The sequence below is a fragment of the Octopus sinensis genome, linkage group LG1 (genome assembly GCF_006345805.1).
Source record: "Octopus sinensis linkage group LG1, ASM634580v1, whole genome shotgun sequence".
Lineage (NCBI taxonomy): Eukaryota > Metazoa > Mollusca > Cephalopoda > Octopoda > Octopodidae > Octopus > Octopus sinensis.
Genome location: NC_042997.1, coordinates 176,379,740 through 176,399,155, shown reverse-complemented (window position 1 = coordinate 176,399,155; position 19,416 = coordinate 176,379,740). Strand labels below are relative to the sequence as shown.

The following is a 19,416-nucleotide window of genomic DNA, read 5'->3' as shown; positions in this document are numbered from 1 at the left end:
AAACTTATTTCACTAAAACTGTGAGTAAAAGTGGACTTATTATAGCTTTCAAGGTAGAGAAACTGGATTGTCACCTATGAAATCCACAGTCTCTTTTATAAATATTACCTTTTTATGGCTTAGTTGAAAGAGATTAATAACCATGACTTTTTTTTCAGAGCATTCATGATTTATAGGGGGAAAGTAGGAAAAAGAATATCTAGGCGCAGGAGTGGCTGTGTGGTAAGTAGCTTGCTTACCAACCACATGGTTTCGGGTTCAGTCCCACTGCGTGGCATCTTGGGCAAGTGTCTTCTACTATAGCCTCGGGCCAACCAAAGCCTTGTGAGTGGATTTCGTAGACGGAAACTGAAAGAAGCCCGTCATATGTATGTATGTATATATATATGTGTGTATGTATGTTTGTCCACCTAGCATTGCTTGACAACCGATGCTGGTGTGTTTACGTCCCCATCACTTAGCGGTTCGGCAAAAGAGACTGATAGAATAAGTACTGGGCTTACAAAGAATAAGTCCTGGGGTCGATTTGCTCGACTAAAGGCGGTGCTCCAGCATGGCCGCAGTCAAATGACTGAAACAAGTAAAAGAGTAAAAGAATAAAGAGTAATTGAAAATACTTGGAGCAGAATGAACTTTGCTAAGGGCACCAAATGATGTATGATGTTATTAAACCAGGCGGAAAATTAAGGCTAGGGCTCTAGAGCTGGTACTGTGTGTCCAGCAGGCTTCCACAAAGTTTCCATTTAACCCATTTCACTCACATGGATGGGATTGGCTGTAGACTAAGTATTATGCAGTGGGGTCAAATCTGGAATCATGTCGTTGTGAAGTGATCTCAACTATACAGTAAAAAGAAAATGAACATTAGTATTAAATGCAAAATAGAATGAAAATGTTTTTGCTTGTCATAAATATTAAAATTAAGGGAATATTTTCATGCAGATGGTATTTCTGAGCAGACCTGTCACCAGACTTTGAGGCCTGGGCATGCTTCATTATATTCTGGGTGGGCACTAATTTGTAATAATGCTAAAGTGGAATTTCAAAATAAGTGTATTATTGTAAATCTGAGGGTGCACCATTGAATAGTGAGAGGGTCGTGCCATCCAATGCTATCCCTTAGTGATGAGCATATTTCTGAGTTATGTAACCCCTAAATAATTCTAATTTCTATCATTGTAAAATCTTGTACATTTACTTTTTGTTATCAGTACATCAGCAAGTATGATTAAGGCTTTGCTCTGCTGGTGAGAACATGAGAAAACCAAAATATGTTCTATATAGTCCCTCATGTTTGCTAGAAAAATGTAAACAGTCTTAATTGTTGACTAATATTGTTTTTTCTCAATATATAATTAGTCCTAGTTTGTTTTCTAATGTACTATGCATTAGATATGTTAATGCTAACTTAACTACCATCAACTATTTGTCTATTTTGAAGCTAGTGATATAGTGTATGTGGAGTTATAATATTAACTTAGGGATAAGTTATTCAACAAAATATTGATTTAAATTAACAGATAAATGATTTGATCCTTGCATCTATTACACTAAATTTTTAAAAGGTTTAGTGATGGTTTCTACCCTGCAATCACATGATATCTCATCCCCATTGAAATTTTTTCAAACCATCTGGCAAATTTCCAAATCAAAAGATGCTACATTGTAAGATCATTTTGTTGTCTTCATTGCACACTTGTTTATCTTGTCTTCGGTCATTCAGTATTGATAAACATTGTGTTCCTTGTGCCAATACAGTAGAGGATGCCTACTATTGTCCCTTCTAATCCTTTTGCTCATCATAAAATCATTTCAATTGCTTCAGTCATATTTTGAAGAGGAACAAATGACTGCACTATTTTAGCTTGCAAAGCAAAATTGTGTTGTTATTTTATTATTGAGGAAGTCCAAATGTTGTCTGTTTCTTTGGCAAGTTTTAGATAAGATGGGAGAAACATCCCTTAATTTTAACATTTGGGAAATGTATTTATTATTCAATGTCTGTTTTCCATACCAGTGTGGAAAACATATATTAAATTATGATGATATTTCAAAGTATACCAGCTGATCATTGAGAGAAGTGGAGTTCCAGCTAGAAGCCTTAGTTAACCCATTCCCATTGATAAGGGGGTTAAGATTACCTAGAAACATAAGACATAAATTCTGCTTATCATTTGAGATCTCCCAAATGAAATATAGCCAATATTGCATCTGCCACTTCTTATAAGTAATATCATATTTCCTACAAATGCTGGCACCCAACATTATTCATGCATTCAAAAAATGTTTAGTTCTGAATAGGTTCTAACTCTTTACAAAGCCCCCCCCCCCCTCTCTCCCCTCTCTCTCTCCCCCCTCTCTCTCTCTCTCTCTCTCTCTCTCCTCTTTCTCTCTCTCTCTCTCTCTTGAACTACTAACTTTCAAAAATTTCAGCCTAATAATAAGTAGGATAACTTTGTCTACAGTATAGTGAACATTAGTATGTGGTTAAAATGTATTAAAAAACAAAAACAATATTGTATCTCTAACAATTCACTATTTATTGTCTTTGTTAGGACCCACAGGATTTCCACCTATGAAGCAAGGTATGGGGCCTCCTGGTCAATATGAAATGAGTGGCCATGCACAAAATGGACCCCAAACAGATAATGCAAATTTCAGAAACTATCCAACAGATGGCCCTAGGTTGGTTCATTTTTTTTCTCTATCTTGAAGCTTCATGTATTTTATTGGTGACTCAGCATAATTGCAAATCATTTGATTTTTAATTTTGTTGCTTGAGTTGGGAAAATATAATGATCAGTAAGATACCTAAAAAGAAAAAAAAATTACCTTGTTAATTTAATTCCAGTAGAAATTAAACTGAAACTGCTCTTCACTTTCTCATTGAGTAGCAGTATACTAATAGGCGCAGGAGTGGCTGTGTGGTAAGTAGCTTGTTTACCAACCACATGGTTCCGGGTTCAATCCCACTACGTGGCACCTTGGCAAGTGTCTTCTACTATAGCCTCAGGCCGACCAAAGCCTTGTGAGTGGATTTGGTAGACGGAAACTGAAAGAAGCCCGTCGTATATATATATATATATGTGTGTGTTTGTGTGTCTGTGTTTGTCCCCCTAGCATTGCTTGACAACCGATGCTGGTGTGTTTATGTCCCTGTCACTTAGCGGTTCAACAAAAGAGACCAATAGAATAAGTATTGGGCTTACAAAGAATAAGTCCCGGGGTCGAGTTGCTCAATTAAAGGCGGTGCTCCAGCATGGCCGCAGTCAAATGACTGAAATAAGTAAAAGAGTAATAGAACTAGTGTGTTCTTTCAACAAGTTATATAATAAGAATAAAGCATAGCAATGTTTTAGAAGTTGTATTTTTGCTTATGCTAAATGACCTGATAAAAATTTAATTGTACAAGCTTTCAGTGTGACCTAGAAGTTTGTTCTCTTATAATGAAAATTTGGAACAAGTACGAGTGAGAAGGGACAGACTTCAAAATTATCAACCCAAGTCAAATAATTGATTGATGTATCATAGGGTAAAAGGTTAAGCTCCTCTTTGTTTAAGCTAGAGGCCAGGTTTTGATTTCTAGTTCTGGCTTTTGTCACTCATAAGTCTTAGTTTCCTTGAGACAATCATATCTTTCACAACTCATTTCATGTACACTCAAAAATCCTAGGCATTATGCCTACATGAATCAAGATATCAAGAAACTACAGAAGTTAGATCTGGAAAGTGCTAAAATTTTAAAGAATAAAAATAAAACTGAAATTCTAAAGCAATTCAAAATTTACTTTTAAACAGTATTAGTCTGCCTCCTTTTTACACCTTCTTCCTATTAATTGTCAACATGTAATGGAACCTAATCCCTTTCAGAATGGTTTCTGTACCATCCAACAATAACCAACCACATATGGGATTTAGTGGGCCGCCTGGTTCCTCCAGTCAACAGATGCCTCCTCCTCCTCCTACTACTGGCAACCTTCATCAACCATCAATGATGCAACAGTTCCCTAACAGGCCAACTGGTGCACCACCTAATCAAGTTCCTGGAACCATGCCTGTACAGATGCAAAACCAATATAGAGAAGCTCCACCAATGTCCCAGGTATCACTTATAATTCTTAGATAATATTTATTACTTAATGTGATTTGTAATTAAAGATATAAGAATATATCTGTTAACAGTAAATATGTTTTGGTTTGTTACTCCTTTGATGAGAGACTTATGTATTTTCTATAAATCCAATATTAAAAAAATCATTAATGTTTTGAAAATAAAAAAAATTTTTTTAAAGTTTTGATATTTTTATAATTTGACTTCTTGTAATTTTGAGGAGTTTTTTTTTCTATTGGAAAGCAAAATATTTACCTAAAAGTACATTTTTAAAACTTAGTTGATAATTTAAAATTTTCTCTGTTTCCAAAAGAAATTTTAATTTAAACAAAATGTTGGGCAAATAAAGTTTTAAAATCTTCTAATTTAAATTATTACAGATCACACCTCAGATGGCTGGTATGTCTATAAATCAAGATGGAAGATATCCTCAGGTTTGCTGACAGATAATGTTTTTTCCTTCTTCCTTTCATTTTATACTTTTCACATTGCAGAGATGCAGTGTGTCTTTTTGTTTTGTTTTTTTCCTAAGAAATTTTATTTGGAGAAGTGGCCATGGTATTAGTAAACCCTTCCTGACTGGAATGATCAGTGTAGTTGGGATGGTGAATTGGCAATTGTTAGAGCATTAACTAGAATTCTTCATACTAATTGTTCCAATTCTCCTGCACTTTCAATTTCAATTTCTGTGAGGATCAACTTTACCTTTTATATTTTTGGGGTCAGTAAAATAGTACTAGTTCAGAGCAATGGATTAATGGAACTGATGGAGGGTGGGAAAGGTGCTTTGTTGTATCTGTTTGGGCTCTTTACATTCTGATAGCAATGCCTTTGACAACATTGTACCAAGCTGTATTGGTTCAAGATGGCAGTCTTTTCCTTGAATAACATAATTGGTATGGAAAGGTGAGAGTACATGCATAAGCAACTACCAGTCTTCTTCAAAAGAAATTTGGCTAGACTTGTGCAAAGATGTATGGATGCATGGTCAACCTTGACCAGTGGAGGCCCTTGATGTGCATGTGTGTGTGTATTGCTGAGCTTCAATTTAAATTTCTGTATGGGAGGGAAGTGGGAAGAGAGAGATTTTAGCGGGATACAATTCTTAGGTGTAACTGGTAAAGTGCTTCATTTGCAGGAACTCTAATAGGGAGTAAGGTGGTAATGAAAGCAGGTACATCAGATGGACTCTGGCAGAAATGACATGCAGATTGCTAGTTCAGAGGAACAGAGAACGTTGTAACAGTAGAGAAGCACAGAGATGAAAGAGTGCCCTGGTAGTTGTAGTGTGTTGGTTTCAGTTGGACTCATGACGTTATTATGGTTGACCCTGCTTGAGCAGACCTATGATCAAAGGGATTCCAGTCACAATCATCCAGTTTTTTATGTATATGTCATCATCATCGTTTAACGTCAGCTTTCCAATCTAGCATGGGTTGGATGATTTGACTGAGGACTGGCGAACCAGATAGCAGCACCAGGCTCCAATCTTGATCTGGCAGAGTTTCTACAGCTGAATGCCCTTCCTAACGCCAAAAACTCCGAGAGTGTAGTGGGTGCTTTTACATGCCACTGGCATGGGGGCCAATCAGGCGGTACTAGCAACAGCCATGCTCAAATGTTTTTACACATTCCACTGGCACAAGTGCCAGTAAGGCAATGCTGGTAACGCTCACGCTCGAATGGTGCCTTTTACATGCCACCAGCACAGAAGCCAGTTAGCCGCTCTGGCAACGATCACGCTCAGATGGTGCTCGTAGCACCCTGTTCGCACGGGGCACAAGACAAGTGCCAGTAAAGCGACACTGATAACAATCACACTCGAAGCGTGTCTTTTATGTGCCACTGGCACAGAAGTACATTATCCAATATGCCTTTTCTTTTTGTATGATGGTAGTGTAGGATAATGTGACTTGGCTGCTGGTTCTAGCAAGTCAAGTCATCACATAGAGGCTTCTCTACTGTCCAGTTTATTAAGATACTGGTTAGTAGTTTGTAATATCATGTTAAAAACTACCTGATCCAAGAAGATATGAAAATACCTTGATTTTATAGATCTGTCCTTAACATATTCATGAATAATTACTCTGGGAAGGCAGTAGATAGCCAGCTGGAATTTGATATCCCATTTGCACCAAATCTTCTAACTTTTTATTGATCAGCCTGAAGTTGTAGAGGAAGACACTTGTCCAAAGTTCCATACAGCAATATAAAACTGGAAACCATGTGGTTATGAAATGAACTTTGTAACCACATACACGAAAATTTATGCAGCTCTATAATGAACTTGACTAGTTAGCAATGCATTAGCACTTGTTCATTTCTGTACCTATAATACTGTCCTAATACATTTATGAGCTTTTCAAAATTTATTTTATTGTCTTATCTAATTTAAGTTATTTATTGTTATTTCTCTTTTTTTTCCAGACTGGAAATTTACCACCTCCACCAACTAACATGAGTGTACCCCAACAAACTAATGTTGGTCCACCCATACCATCCAATGTTGGACCACCCCAACAAACCAATATTGGGCCGCCTCAACAAACCAGTTATTGCCCTCCACCTTCATCCATCATTGGACCAAACCAACAGATCAATGCTGGTCCTTCACCACCATCCAGCATTGGTCCGCCTTTTCCATCCAGTGTTGGTCCTCCCGGCCCACCCCTACAATCAAGTGTTGGCCCACCCCCTACATCCAATGTTGGTTCTCGTCCAGTTGGTCAAGTACCAATGGACTCATATGCTCCAAATTCTGGGCCTAACATGGGTTCTCAATCTAACTATATGCCACCATCCCAGGGATATGGGTCAGCTCCCCCAAGCATGAACACTCCTGTACATTCAGGAATTCTTGGTCAAGTACCACCCCAGCCTCACATGATGGGACAAGGGCCGCCTCCATCTTCCTCTGCAGCTTCGAGTACATATGGTGTGGCTCCTCCTCAATCTATTGGTCCACCACCTCAGTTTAATGCACCCCCATCTTCTGGACCCTATACTGGATCTTCGTCTCAGATGCCTTCTGGTGGTTACCACACTGGCAGCCATTCAGGTATGCAACCGCAGCAACCGAGAAGATTGGATCCGGACCAAATGCCCAGTCCAGTAAGTTCATAAGGAATCTTATTATATAATGTACTATTTTTATTAAGTGATTAATTTTACATTATTTATAATTGAAATTAGTTTCTGTACCATTCTAATTTAATAATTGTTTTTGTTTTTTCATCATGGTTTATTTAGATCCAAGTAATTGAAGATGATAGACGAAATAAAAGTGGTATTTTCACAACAAATGTGCGTGGTCAAGTTCCTCCTCTGATAACAACCAATTTTGTTACTCAGGATCAAGGTATTTCTTTTTACAATACTTATTCCAGCTAGAGTGATTTTTTTCTCCTCTTTTATTCTTCACTATTATCAGTTGTATTCGTGTATGGCCCAATTTTTAAGACACCAAACAGTTAAGAGATATCCCTGTCCACATAATAGAATTCCTGTTAATACTGAATGTATTCATGGGAAGATTTGAGCCAAGTACTGCAGCTAAGAAATTAATCTGTTTACAGTTCCACTGTTTCTTGTAGCTCATGCTAATAAGATAAGGAACCATTCATGACTCATCCCCAATGACACACTGTTGACTCTCTGTCAACTGCAACACATCTTTAGTTTAATTTGAATTACTTTAGATACTATGTACTTAAGCATCCTTTAGAAAAGAAATGGCAAGACAGATCTTTCTTAAAGATTAGATGATATAGAACTGAAGGAAATGATTATATGCCATAGTACAACCATACTAATATAGATAAACAGATGTTGGAATACTCATTGTCTTGTAAGTGAAATTTGTAGACAGAAATTGTGTGGAAGCCATATGCAAATGTTGATATTACATGGCTTCACTTGTCACCATCTCAGTGAAATGATGATATGATGTTAACATTCCTTGTTCACATTATGATTGATCATTCTGTGTTTTCAAAAACAAGTAAAATCCCTTACCTGAAAAACAAGTTATGGGCATGTAGTCATAAAATGCTGCCTCAAATTAGTCCCCATCCAGGCCATACCACTATTGAATAACAGATATTAAACATATTCTCTTTTGCAAACTTTCTTTTATGTTTAACAAATGAATTTTGTTAGCTGAAAATGAAAGCATAGTCCTGTGGTTAAGTTTGTTTTGCAATTAAGTAGTTCTGTGTTCAATCTAATAAACATCACTTTGGGCAAGTAATTTCTACCATAACCTCAAATCAAACCAAGCCTTATGTGTGACTTTGAGCAGATGGAAACTGTACAGAAACCTGTTGAATGGGCTGTACCAGTTCCTGGCTCTAGTGAAGTTCATTCTGCTGCAAGCATTTTTAGCATTTCTGATGATGACTCATGGATTGCTGTTTCTTCCAACCTTTACTCTCATTAGTCTCAGACTTTGTAAAATAAAAAAAAACAAGTTCTGTTCTTCCTCTTTTATTTTATTTATTTGTTATTACAACTAGCCACTCAATGGTTCACTGCACTTCTGACAGTAAGAATGAGAATGGAGTTTCTGTAACTCAACTTGGAACAAATTTACAAGGAACATTTGTTTGAAGAACACAGGATCTTTTAGTTTTCTCACTGATGTAACATCATTCACTAATACACATTGGTGAAGGACATATAAATGCATACATCTTTATATGACAAGCTTCTGCACAATTTTATGAAATATATTCTCCAACAAAATTTTTCTTGTACTAAATTTTATAAAGAAAAAAATCACTTTTTTATCTGCATTAATTTTTATTGTTTACTTATATTTCAGGTAACAGTAATCCTAGATTTATTCGGAGTACAATGTATAATGTTCCTTGTACAGCTGATATGCTAAAAAATTCCCATATACCATTTGCATTGACAATTACTCCATTTGCAAAATTACATAAAGAAGAGGTTAGTTATGTTTTATTGGCTTATATTTTATTTTTATTTACTGATCCCTTCAGTCAAGAAAAAAGACAAAAATATTCTCAAAAGATGAACTTCTATCATTAACTGAATTTGAAAAATGAGTGAAATAAAATTGATTTCAATTTTAAATAGATAGTAGTAGCAAAGAAATAATGATCCTGAAAGTTTATTGAATTACTCAAATTTTTTTTCTTTACAAATATATCTGTTGTCATTTTCCAAAAATATTTTGCAAAATCTGCATCTGTAATAGGCACAGAAGTGGCTGTGTTATAAGTAGCTTGCTTACCAACCACATGGTTCCAGGTTGAGTCCCACTGCGTGTCACTTTGGGAAAGTGTCTGCTACTATAGCCTCGGGCCGACCAAAGCCTTTGAGTGGATTTGGTAGACGGAAACAAAGAAGCCCGCTGTATATATATATATATATGTATATGTTTGTGTCTGTGTTTGTCCCCCACTACCATCACTTGACAACCAATGTTGGTGTGTTTACGTACCCATATCTTAGCAACTCTGCAAAAGAGACAGAGAATAAGTACTAGGCTTACAAAGAATAATTCCTGGGGTCGATTTGCTCAACTAAAGATGGTGCTCCATAATGGCCGCAGTCAAATGACATACAAATAAAAGAAAAGAATAATCTATATTAAGCTTAAAACAAGCCAACAAGGGAGCATCAATGTATTTGCTCAACCTGCTAGAAACAGCAGTCAAATCTCCCTCAAATCATGCCCTACCATCTTAAAAACATGAAGGTTACATTAGATAATGTTGTCATACATATTGAGAAAAGGAGGTGGTTATGGCTAGAATATCTTTTATCATAGGTCTGTTTGATCAGGATTGGCCGGAATATAAACAAACAGCTGCTTAATACATTTGCAAGATGGGACAGCTTTCTGAAATTTTTAATTTTACCAATTACTACAATTTTTTTTTAGATCTCTTTTGTAATTTTTCTGACTTTGTGTGTTTTTTATAGCACGTGCCTCCACTTGTGGATTTAGGAGACCTTGGTCCAGTCCGTTGTAAAAGGTGCAAGTCTTATATGAGTCCTCATATGCAGTTTATTGATGGTGGTCGACGATTTCAGTGTGTATTCTGTAATGCAGCCACTGAAGGTATATTTTCCTTATGTAAAATAATTGCATTTAAGAATTGTGTTTGTCTTGTATTAAAATATTTTCACAGGCATCATCATTTAATGTCCAACAATTTATATATTTTCAAATGGAAATATTCAGTAGACACATGGGGGAAAATATGAAAAGAAATAAGACAAAAAATAATAAAGAAAATGTGATTAGAAAATTTTCTCAAATTATAGAATAACTGATTCATGTCACTACCTGATAGATTTTAGTTGTTTTTTAAAACAATTATAGTTCTATTGCCATAACACACATTCTTATATATTAGTTCATCTTAAAATATATGAATTTGAAAAGAAATTATGTTCACACTTTTTTTTTTCACAAAAGAGAATGTTCAGTTAGAATAGGGATCATTTAACAAATAAGATTTAATTTAAGATGATTTTTCTCTTTTTACATAAAGTAAATGTAATCATTTAAAATCTTCTTGATAGTGATTTTAAGAAGTTTCATTTTGACTTTGATTTTTATAAACAAATTTAAATTTATATTCAATCCTTTGATCTCAACTTTGTTTTTTTTTTACTTTTAGTTCCTTCTGAATATTTTGCACATCTTGACCATACTGGTCGAAGAGTTGATTGTTATGATAGAGCTGAATTATGTTTAGGTTCTTATGAATTTGTAGCTACCAAAGATTATTGTAAAGTAAGTATATTGAAGATACTATGATATTTTTTTCTTTTTCCTCGATCTTCCTCCTTAAATAAAGTATACCACTGTTTTCTGAAGTAATCATCATTTTAATAAGAGATTAATAAACTGTTCTCGTAAGATATTCAAAATTGTATGAATTTCTGTATTTTAATCTTAATATTGAGAGCATGTTCTTATCAAAAATCATTTTATCCAGGCCCATGTTTTCAGATATCCACTAGAAATGATAATAAAGCTATGTTGGATCATTTTTTTTTTCCACTTTCATTTTTCCTTAATAGGAATTCATTGACAAATATATGCATTTCATTCTTGTCATTAAAGAAATATAAATATATTTTAAATATGTTATTTCTTATTTTTCAGAATGGGAAACCTCCCAATTGTCCTGCATTTATATTTTGCATTGATGTCTCCTACAACAGTGTCAGAAATGGTTTGGTCCATTTGATTTGCTCCAGATTAAAAAAAGAGATACTTGTTAACTTACCCAGGTATTTAACATTCAATTTTCTGTGTTTTGAAAGGTTTTTCAGATTTGTTTGAGCAAATGTTTGTAAATGGACTTCATTTACAGTTGGAATTGGTGGGTGGGGTGAGGAAGGGGATAGTGCCCATAACATTCACAAACACTTTGATGTGAGGTGTTGATTTTCAGCTTGTCATTATCTGCAGAGAAATATGGATACAAAGAATTCTAGGTGGTTGATATTCTGGGGAAAAACTAGGAAGAGTGGTTAATGAGAAGCGAAGAAAGTGTAGAGAGGAAGGGCTACAAATGAGCATTAATAAAAGTATATAAACAGCTAATTCAGAATAGTAATAATACTGTTGATAGAGAAAGCAGTAGAACATGTCTCTGGAGCAGACATTGTAGTGTGTTTTTGAGTGAATCACTGTGTAGGATTTTTTATTGTTCAGTATAAGAAATACTTTTCAAATTGGTAAGTTGATAAAAGGTAAAATTATTCAATACTGTTCAAAAACAAATAATGTTAATGGGCTGTGAATAGTTTAGCATTTTGGTCAAGACCTCAAAGTTGTTTTACGTATAACAATTGTATTGATTTCTACTCAAATGTCTTACAATTACCAAACAGCATTTTCTTATTTACAATGTAACTCTTGCTTATTACTAACATTTTATATTTTATATGTATTATTCAGGGAAACAGGAGCTGCAGAATCAGAAATTAGAGTTGGATTTCTTACTTATGCAAAAGAGATACATTTTTATAATGTTAAAGTAAGTATAATACCATCTTCTATTCATATATCAATAGAAAATTGGATGAGTTTGTTCCCAAAATTTCATTGATAACTTGTAATTTTGAATTGGTGTCATTAAGCTGAAATCTTCTGATTAAAAATCATATTACTTGTAGTTATACCTTTATTAAAAATATCTTTTGATGTCAGTTTCTTTCAAAAAGAAAAACATATATGTTATGTTACTCATTTTAATTAAATTGTCTATTTTTGGTTCACTTTCTTAAATTCCATTTTTTTCTGTAATTTTTTCTATAGGGTTCATTAGCACAACCACAGATGTTGGTAGTTTCTGATATTGAAGATGTATTTATGCCATTATTGGATGGCTTTTTAGTCAAGTTATCAGAATGTGAGACAGTAATTGATAGGTGAGTAACTAGTTCACTTGAATTTTCATTTTCATAACAAACACATCATCATTTAACATCCATATTCCAAGCTGGTATGCATTAGATTGTTCAACAGGATCTGACTAGCCTTAGGGATGTGATGGTCTCCAGTGTCACCTTTGGCAAAGTTTGGCATCTTTGTGGTAACACACAGAAACTTGTATAGAGTTTCTTATAAATTTTCAGAAATTATAGGTTTTATGAAATTAATTTTTTACTATTACTCAGTGAGAGGAGAGTAGTTTATTAACAGACTAGTTGGTGTCATACAAGATGCATTGCAATTTTTGTTCCAACTATTTACATTTTGAATTCAATTCTTACTGAGGTTGATTTTTATCTTCCATCCTTCTGGAGTCTATGAAATAAAATGCCAGTCAAGTACTGGTGCTGATATAATTGACTTTTTTCTCACTCATAATTCCTGGCCTTATGCCTGTTTTAGAAAGTATTATATAGTAAGATATACAAAAAGTAACCATGATCTTTACAGGCCTTCTAATACTGGTATGGTTCACACCCAAGGGGCAAACATCAGCAAGGAATGTTGTTTTGTTGCTGCTGTCTAAAGCAACTTCTCAATAATGCATGAGTTCAGATTTAGATGTAAGATTCCATGTGACATTTAAGAAGCTTTAGTAATAAGTAATACAGGATGTATGCATATATTTGAAAAATTACATTTCAACTGTAGACACTAAACATATAATTTCTTTATTTTCAGTTTGCTCTCTCAAATACCTCAGATGTTTGGAGAATCCAGGGAAACTGAAGTGATATTAGGCCCAGTTATCCAAGCTGGATTGGAAGCTTTGATCAATGCTGATTGTGCTGGAAAACTTATTCTTTTCCATACCTCACTGCCTATTGCCGATGTTCCTGGTAAATTAAAAAATAGAGATGATAGAAAGCTTCTAGGTACTGATAAAGAAAAGGTAGATATTGAAAAACACACTTTTATACATCATTAGTCAATGCTGCATTAAATGATATTGTCTTTATTGAGTAATTGTTCTATGAATATATTTTTGGTAGAAATTATCTGTATGCTTCTGACATTTTCAGTTGAATTTATTCTGAAAATTATTCTAGAAAGATTCGTTTTTCTTGACGTTCTCTATATTTAGTTTCAGCTAAATCTCCAAGTAGTATATCGTTTGTATTTTTGTCAAAATAGGCAGCTAATTATAGCTTTTTTTTTTAACCATAAGCTCACATGCATGCGCATGCGCTCACACACACACACACACAGAGTGATACATTATTTAATTTGATATTATTTGATTATTTTTGTTTGTAGATAGATGACACTGCTTTAAAGGTATACATAACTCATCTAGTTTTTATTTATTCTTATTTCATATTAGAAACTAAGTAAAATAATACTTTTGGTTTGGGGATTTTAATTACTCTCTCCTGTTGACTGGGTTTTTTTATTTTCCTTTCATTTTGTATCTTTGAAGCATGAAACACGATTCAAATTATTTTAAGGCATCATTTTAATCAAATTTCGAATCCACTCATTTTGAAGGTTTAAAGGTTTCAAATTTTTCTTTTCTCTATGGATATTGTATTATAATTGAACTGAAATATTAGTTATATTTTAGCTTAACTAAATTATACACTTCGGTCATGTAGCATCCTTATCAGACTAAACAAAAAATACTTAAAGGAATGACTAAGATACTTGGGGATGCCTGCTGCATGAATTAACAAATCATAACTTGAGTTACTTTTAATTATTCTATTTCAGACATTACCCAGTACTTGCTTATTTCAATTCATTTGATGTCTATTGCTCAGTTACAATTGGCAATGGGAAATTGAATGATCAGTGGATTTTGCTGCTGCTTCAGAAATTTTCTTGTCTTGTCTCTTGTTTGTCAGACAAGAAATGGAGTGGAATAACAGTGGCTGAGAGTGAATTTATAGTATTTAGTTCCAAATTCCATTTGCATCATTTTTGTTTTTCATCTTTCACTCAGAATTTGTCGCAGAAGTACTAGGCTTATTGATTATTTCCTTAGGTTCTTGAAACAAATTGCCAGCTTATAGTTTATGTTTTTAAAGTTAAATTTATAATCAGTAAAAATGCTGGTTGGTAGTTTGCATCATGAAATATTTCCTACTTAATTATGAACATGTGATATCAGGATAAGTGATTAATCAAAACAGAAAACAAAGAAATATAATGAAATACAATGATAATTTACTTTTATGAAAACAATTTATGTTGACATTTTAAAAATAATTCATTTCAATTTTTAAAATTTTATCTCTTGGTGTTGGCTTTTTGACTTTGTAGGTGTTGGATCATTTTTCATTTGAATATAAGACATTGATTGCTTTTGTTACATGTTCATTAAACTGTACTTACTTAGATAACCATAGAAAACATTTTCAATTTTTCATCCATGTGAGAAGTTAACTGGCAATTGTAGGTCTGCCTTTCCTGGTTATGAAATCAATAAAATCTCATTCCAACTTAGAAAAGGTGAACCTCTCAAACATTTGAGTACTGTTGTGTCAAGTAAAATTAGATTGGAAGGTAACTTTAAAGCCCAAATTATTAGTTAACTAGAATATTTCTTCATCATTTTAATTCAGTTTTCATTATTACATATTGTTATTGCTTATATACAACTGCTGAAACAATTGCTTTATAAATAGTTTTCAACCTTGTCATCCTGTTGAAAAAATACATGAATGGCAGCTATTCTTGTTTCTATTATAAATTTGGGTTTTGCTTTCTAGGGAATTACATTTTATTATTTTTTTATTGTTTTTAGACACTTCTCACTCCTCAAGGGAACTTCTACACCAAACTTGGACAACAATGTGTTGCAGCTGGTTGTAGTGTTGATCTGTTCATGTTCCCTAATTCTTATGTTGATATAGCTACTGTTGGTGAGCTGTGTCGTCTTACCGGTGGCAACATGTACAAGTACAGTTATTTCCAGGTAAGCAGTTTTGCTAAGGATTATGCTTTCATGTCTATGTCTGAAGTATTTTTATTGCACTTTAAGTGCATTGCATTTTATATATGTACTTTACTCTCATTACTTTTCTAAAATAATAAATATATACTAATACAACAGTTCTGGTCTTTTGTCACCAATAACTTATGTGCACATTTTGTTAGCACAACATAAATAAGACAGTATTCTATATGGCATGTGTTTTTGTATCATTACAAATGTCAACTTGATAGAAAATGTTGATACTTTTTTTTTTATTTGTTGTATTTGAAGGAAGAGGCAGTAATTCTGGCCTTCACAGGCCCTCCTGGACAAGTCAAATTAGTACAGTTAATGTTCTTCTTGATATTATTAAGTACATAAAGCTGTGGAATGACCTTAATGTTTGAGCATATTTCAGTCATGTCTTATTCCTGAATATATATGTCATGCCAAGCCAGATTCAAACTAGGAATCTTTGTTTCTAAATAAGCAGCAACAATATCTATGACACTAACATATGTAATATCTTTGATAGATTTGTCCATTTAAGTTTTTGTTTACTGTCCATTTTCATTAATCCAAAAATACAATTAATGACTCACAAAGTTTAGATTTTAGAATAAATGAAACAATATCAAGACTTCTAGGTATGGTACTTTCAATAGGCTGGCAGAGTAAACATCTCATCCTTTCCTCTTTATATTAAAACTTGTTTTGTTTCCATGATTTGGCTTTATTTTTATCATAATTTTTATTAGAAGCCTTCCATCACTAGATATGAGTCACTCTTAGACGTATCTTATCTCTAATTTGTTTTTGTTTTTGTTGTATTCTCTGTAAAGTTAATGAGTTACACACAGCTGTAATTTCACAGATCTTCATTTTTGTCCCCTCTACATTTGTGACAAAATTTTTCATATTTTGCAATTATTCTTCTAAATTCAGAACTTTTAAAACCTTTTATAAAAATTGCTGCTATTTATTTCTTTTTAATTCTAAAGCTTTTAAAAGTGAGATTATTGAAAGCCTAATTACTGTTTCTTGCTTTATTTTTGAAGGCTGAGCAGGATGGAGAAAGATTCATGAATGACTTAAAGAGAAATGTCTGTCAAATTGCTGCATTTGATGCAATTATTCGAGTAAGAACTAGCACAGGTACAGTTTTTGCAGAGATTTGTTTTTGTTCCTATTATTTTTCTTTCACATGAACTGTTGAAAACAATTTTCAAAATCCTGTCAAATTCTTTATAGTATTCATTCATTTTCCATGTTTTCTTTTTTTGTGCTTTGTAAGAGTTGGATGAATCTGTTGTTTAAGGTATTGTTTTATGCTTGGATGTTCTACCTGATGCTAATCCTTACCTATTACATGGCCTTGAAGGTGCAAGGTGACCAGATGGTTGGTTGACAGGAGAAACTGATCATAATACCACCTGTCACACTTTCGTACAAGTGATCACAAATACACACACACACACACACTCATATTTATGTGTGATGGTCTTTTGGTGTCTGTCTACTGAATCCACCCGCAAACCTTTTGATGGCCTGAGGCTGTAGTAGAAGTGAACTTACCTAGGAGCCATGCATTGGGTCTGAACTCAAAACCATATGGTTGGGAAGCAGACTCAACCATACTCAAAATCTAAAAGTTTGTTTGCTATGTTCCTCATATGTTTTCATTATTTAATACCACTAAGACAATGTATGAAATATTTTTGCCAGGTATCAGACCAGTTGATTTCTTTGGTAATTTCTACATGACAAATGCCACAGATGTAGAATTGTCTGCAATTGACAGTGACCAGTCCATATCTGTTGAAATAAAGCATGATGATAAACTGGACCCAGCTGATGGAGCATATATTCAGGTAAAGGCATTGCCTTCTAATTTGAGAAGTAACAAGGAATTCATCTAAAGTCATAATCATCATTTAACATCTGTTTTCCATACTATAGCATGGGTTGGACAATTTGACCAGAGCTGGCAAGCTGAAGAGCTGCACCAGACTCCAGTTTGATTTAGCCTGGTTTCTACAGCTGGATGCTCTTCCTAATGCCAACCACTTCACATGTTTTCTGGGTGCTTTTACATGGCACTAGCACGAGTGCCTTTTATGTGGCACAAGCACGCAACTCTTGGAGGCCAATCCTCTTCACCAGGGTGTATGCCTTAACACTTGTGCTGTAAAGGACGGACCTTCTAACTGACGTTGCAAATAATATTTGAATGCTAAATCTTCATTCATCATCATCATTTTTATATCCACTTTTCCATGCTAATATGGATTAGACAGAAGGACTTCTTGAGTTAATCTTTTATGGCCAAATGGCTATCGCGATGCCAACTTTTTTAGTTCTCTTGTATAACACACAGAGATATAGTATACATATTTTAAAACCAGAATGAATATACTTATTAATTGCTGTTTCTTGTATCATGTTCATTAACTAAATGGACACTTGTTGATAATGGTTAAATCATGGCAAGTTATAACCATATATTTTTAATATTGATATTTGAGTCCAACATTTTATTATTGTTTCTCTTAGCTGGAGATATTCTCTTAAATGTTTTATTAATCATAACCCTAAAAAGCAAGAGCTGTAGACAGGATGTAATCATTGGTATTCTAAGGTAACAGATTTGAACTTTACTCATTTTTGCCAGCAGATCTCCTCTAGTTTCCTTGGATTCTTTATTGTTTAAAATTGTTTTTATGATTTTTCTAGCTGAATTTGAATTTGAGTGCTAGAATATTGTAGTCACTTTAGTTGGGCAGATTTACTATTATTTTATTGTCCTTGGTGGATTTTAAACACAGATACAAACTTAAATACAACCTGGTGCTTCTCTTTACTCTTTTACCCTTTTGACTTTGAAGGTTGTTGTTTCCTATTCAAGTGGTACTAATATGTCTTAAATACATATGTAGTCAAAAGTTTTCAAGAGTTACTATAAATTAGTTTAGGCTATTATCTGTCTAAAGAAGACATGGGTGCACACTATATTGCATTAGCCTATGTAACATCATCATCATCGTTTAACGTCCGCTTTCCATGCTAGCATGGGTTGGACGATTTGACTGAGGGCTGGCAAACCAGATGGCTGCACCAGGCTCAATCTTGATCTGGCAGAGTTTCTACAGCTGGGTGCCCTTCCTAACGCCAACCACTCCGAGAGTATAGTGGGTGCTTTTATGTGTCACTGGCACAGGGGCCAGTCAGGCGGTACTGGCGATGCTGGTAACGATCACGCTCGAATGGTGCCTTTTATGTGCCACTGGCACAGAAGCCTGTTAGCACAGGGCTCAAGTGCCAGTAAGGCAACGCGGGTAACGATCACACTCAAATGGTGCCTTTTATGTGCCACTGGCACAGAAGCCAGTTAGCCCCTCTGTCAACGATCACACTCATATGGTACTCTTTGCACCCCACTAGCACGGATGCCAGTCATCGAATTTGATTTTGATTTTAGAAATATATATGATTGTACATCATTTTATGTCTACTTTTCACCCTACCCATGACAGCATGGAAAGTGGATTTAAACGATGTTCAGATGACAGATAATAGCCTAAACTAACTATTTACTTCTGAATCTCAGGAAAGTGATCCAGTGGGAACACAGCAGTATTTCTAGTATATTCAGTTTTTAATCAAGATGACAAGAATAATTAAGTGCTTTACCTAAAGGTGAAATTCGAACAGTATGTAGATTCACCATATTGAAGATTTTTAATGCTTAATCCACTTAACCTTTTAGTGTTTAAACTGGTCATATTCAAATATTCTACTTTTTTTATATTTAAACAAGCTAACTGTAGCCTATTACAACCACACTATAATGTCATTCTAAAAATAAACAATCACATCATTGTAATCTTGAAGCTATGCGATAAG

General features: G+C 34.1%; 1 protein-coding gene across 2 annotated transcripts in view; it reads left to right on the top strand.

Annotated features, from left to right (window-relative positions):
* The window catches only part of LOC115209248 (protein transport protein Sec24C), a 57,328-nt gene that overhangs the window by 23,334 nt on the left and 14,578 nt on the right, over nt 1–19,416 (top strand). Inside the window, exons 3-18 of one of the 2 annotated variants that reach the window (XM_029777537.2) lie at nt 2,556–2,685; nt 3,871–4,102; nt 4,492–4,545; nt 6,539–7,222; nt 7,361–7,469; nt 8,934–9,061; nt 10,064–10,202; nt 10,768–10,883; nt 11,259–11,386; nt 12,060–12,138; nt 12,420–12,532; nt 13,278–13,488; nt 13,854–13,874; nt 15,343–15,513; nt 16,572–16,668; nt 17,239–17,384. In XM_029777537.2, the coding sequence (XP_029633397.1) occupies nt 2,556–2,685; nt 3,871–4,102; nt 4,492–4,545; nt 6,539–7,222; nt 7,361–7,469; nt 8,934–9,061; nt 10,064–10,202; nt 10,768–10,883; nt 11,259–11,386; nt 12,060–12,138; nt 12,420–12,532; nt 13,278–13,488; nt 13,854–13,874; nt 15,343–15,513; nt 16,572–16,668; nt 17,239–17,384 (2,558 nt within the window). The remainder of the gene's footprint in view (nt 1–2,555; nt 2,686–3,870; nt 4,103–4,491; nt 4,546–6,538; nt 7,223–7,360; nt 7,470–8,933; nt 9,062–10,063; nt 10,203–10,767; nt 10,884–11,258; nt 11,387–12,059; nt 12,139–12,419; nt 12,533–13,277; nt 13,489–13,853; nt 13,875–15,342; nt 15,514–16,571; nt 16,669–17,238; nt 17,385–19,416) is intronic. The other variant, XM_036507114.1, reaches the window with a different exon arrangement.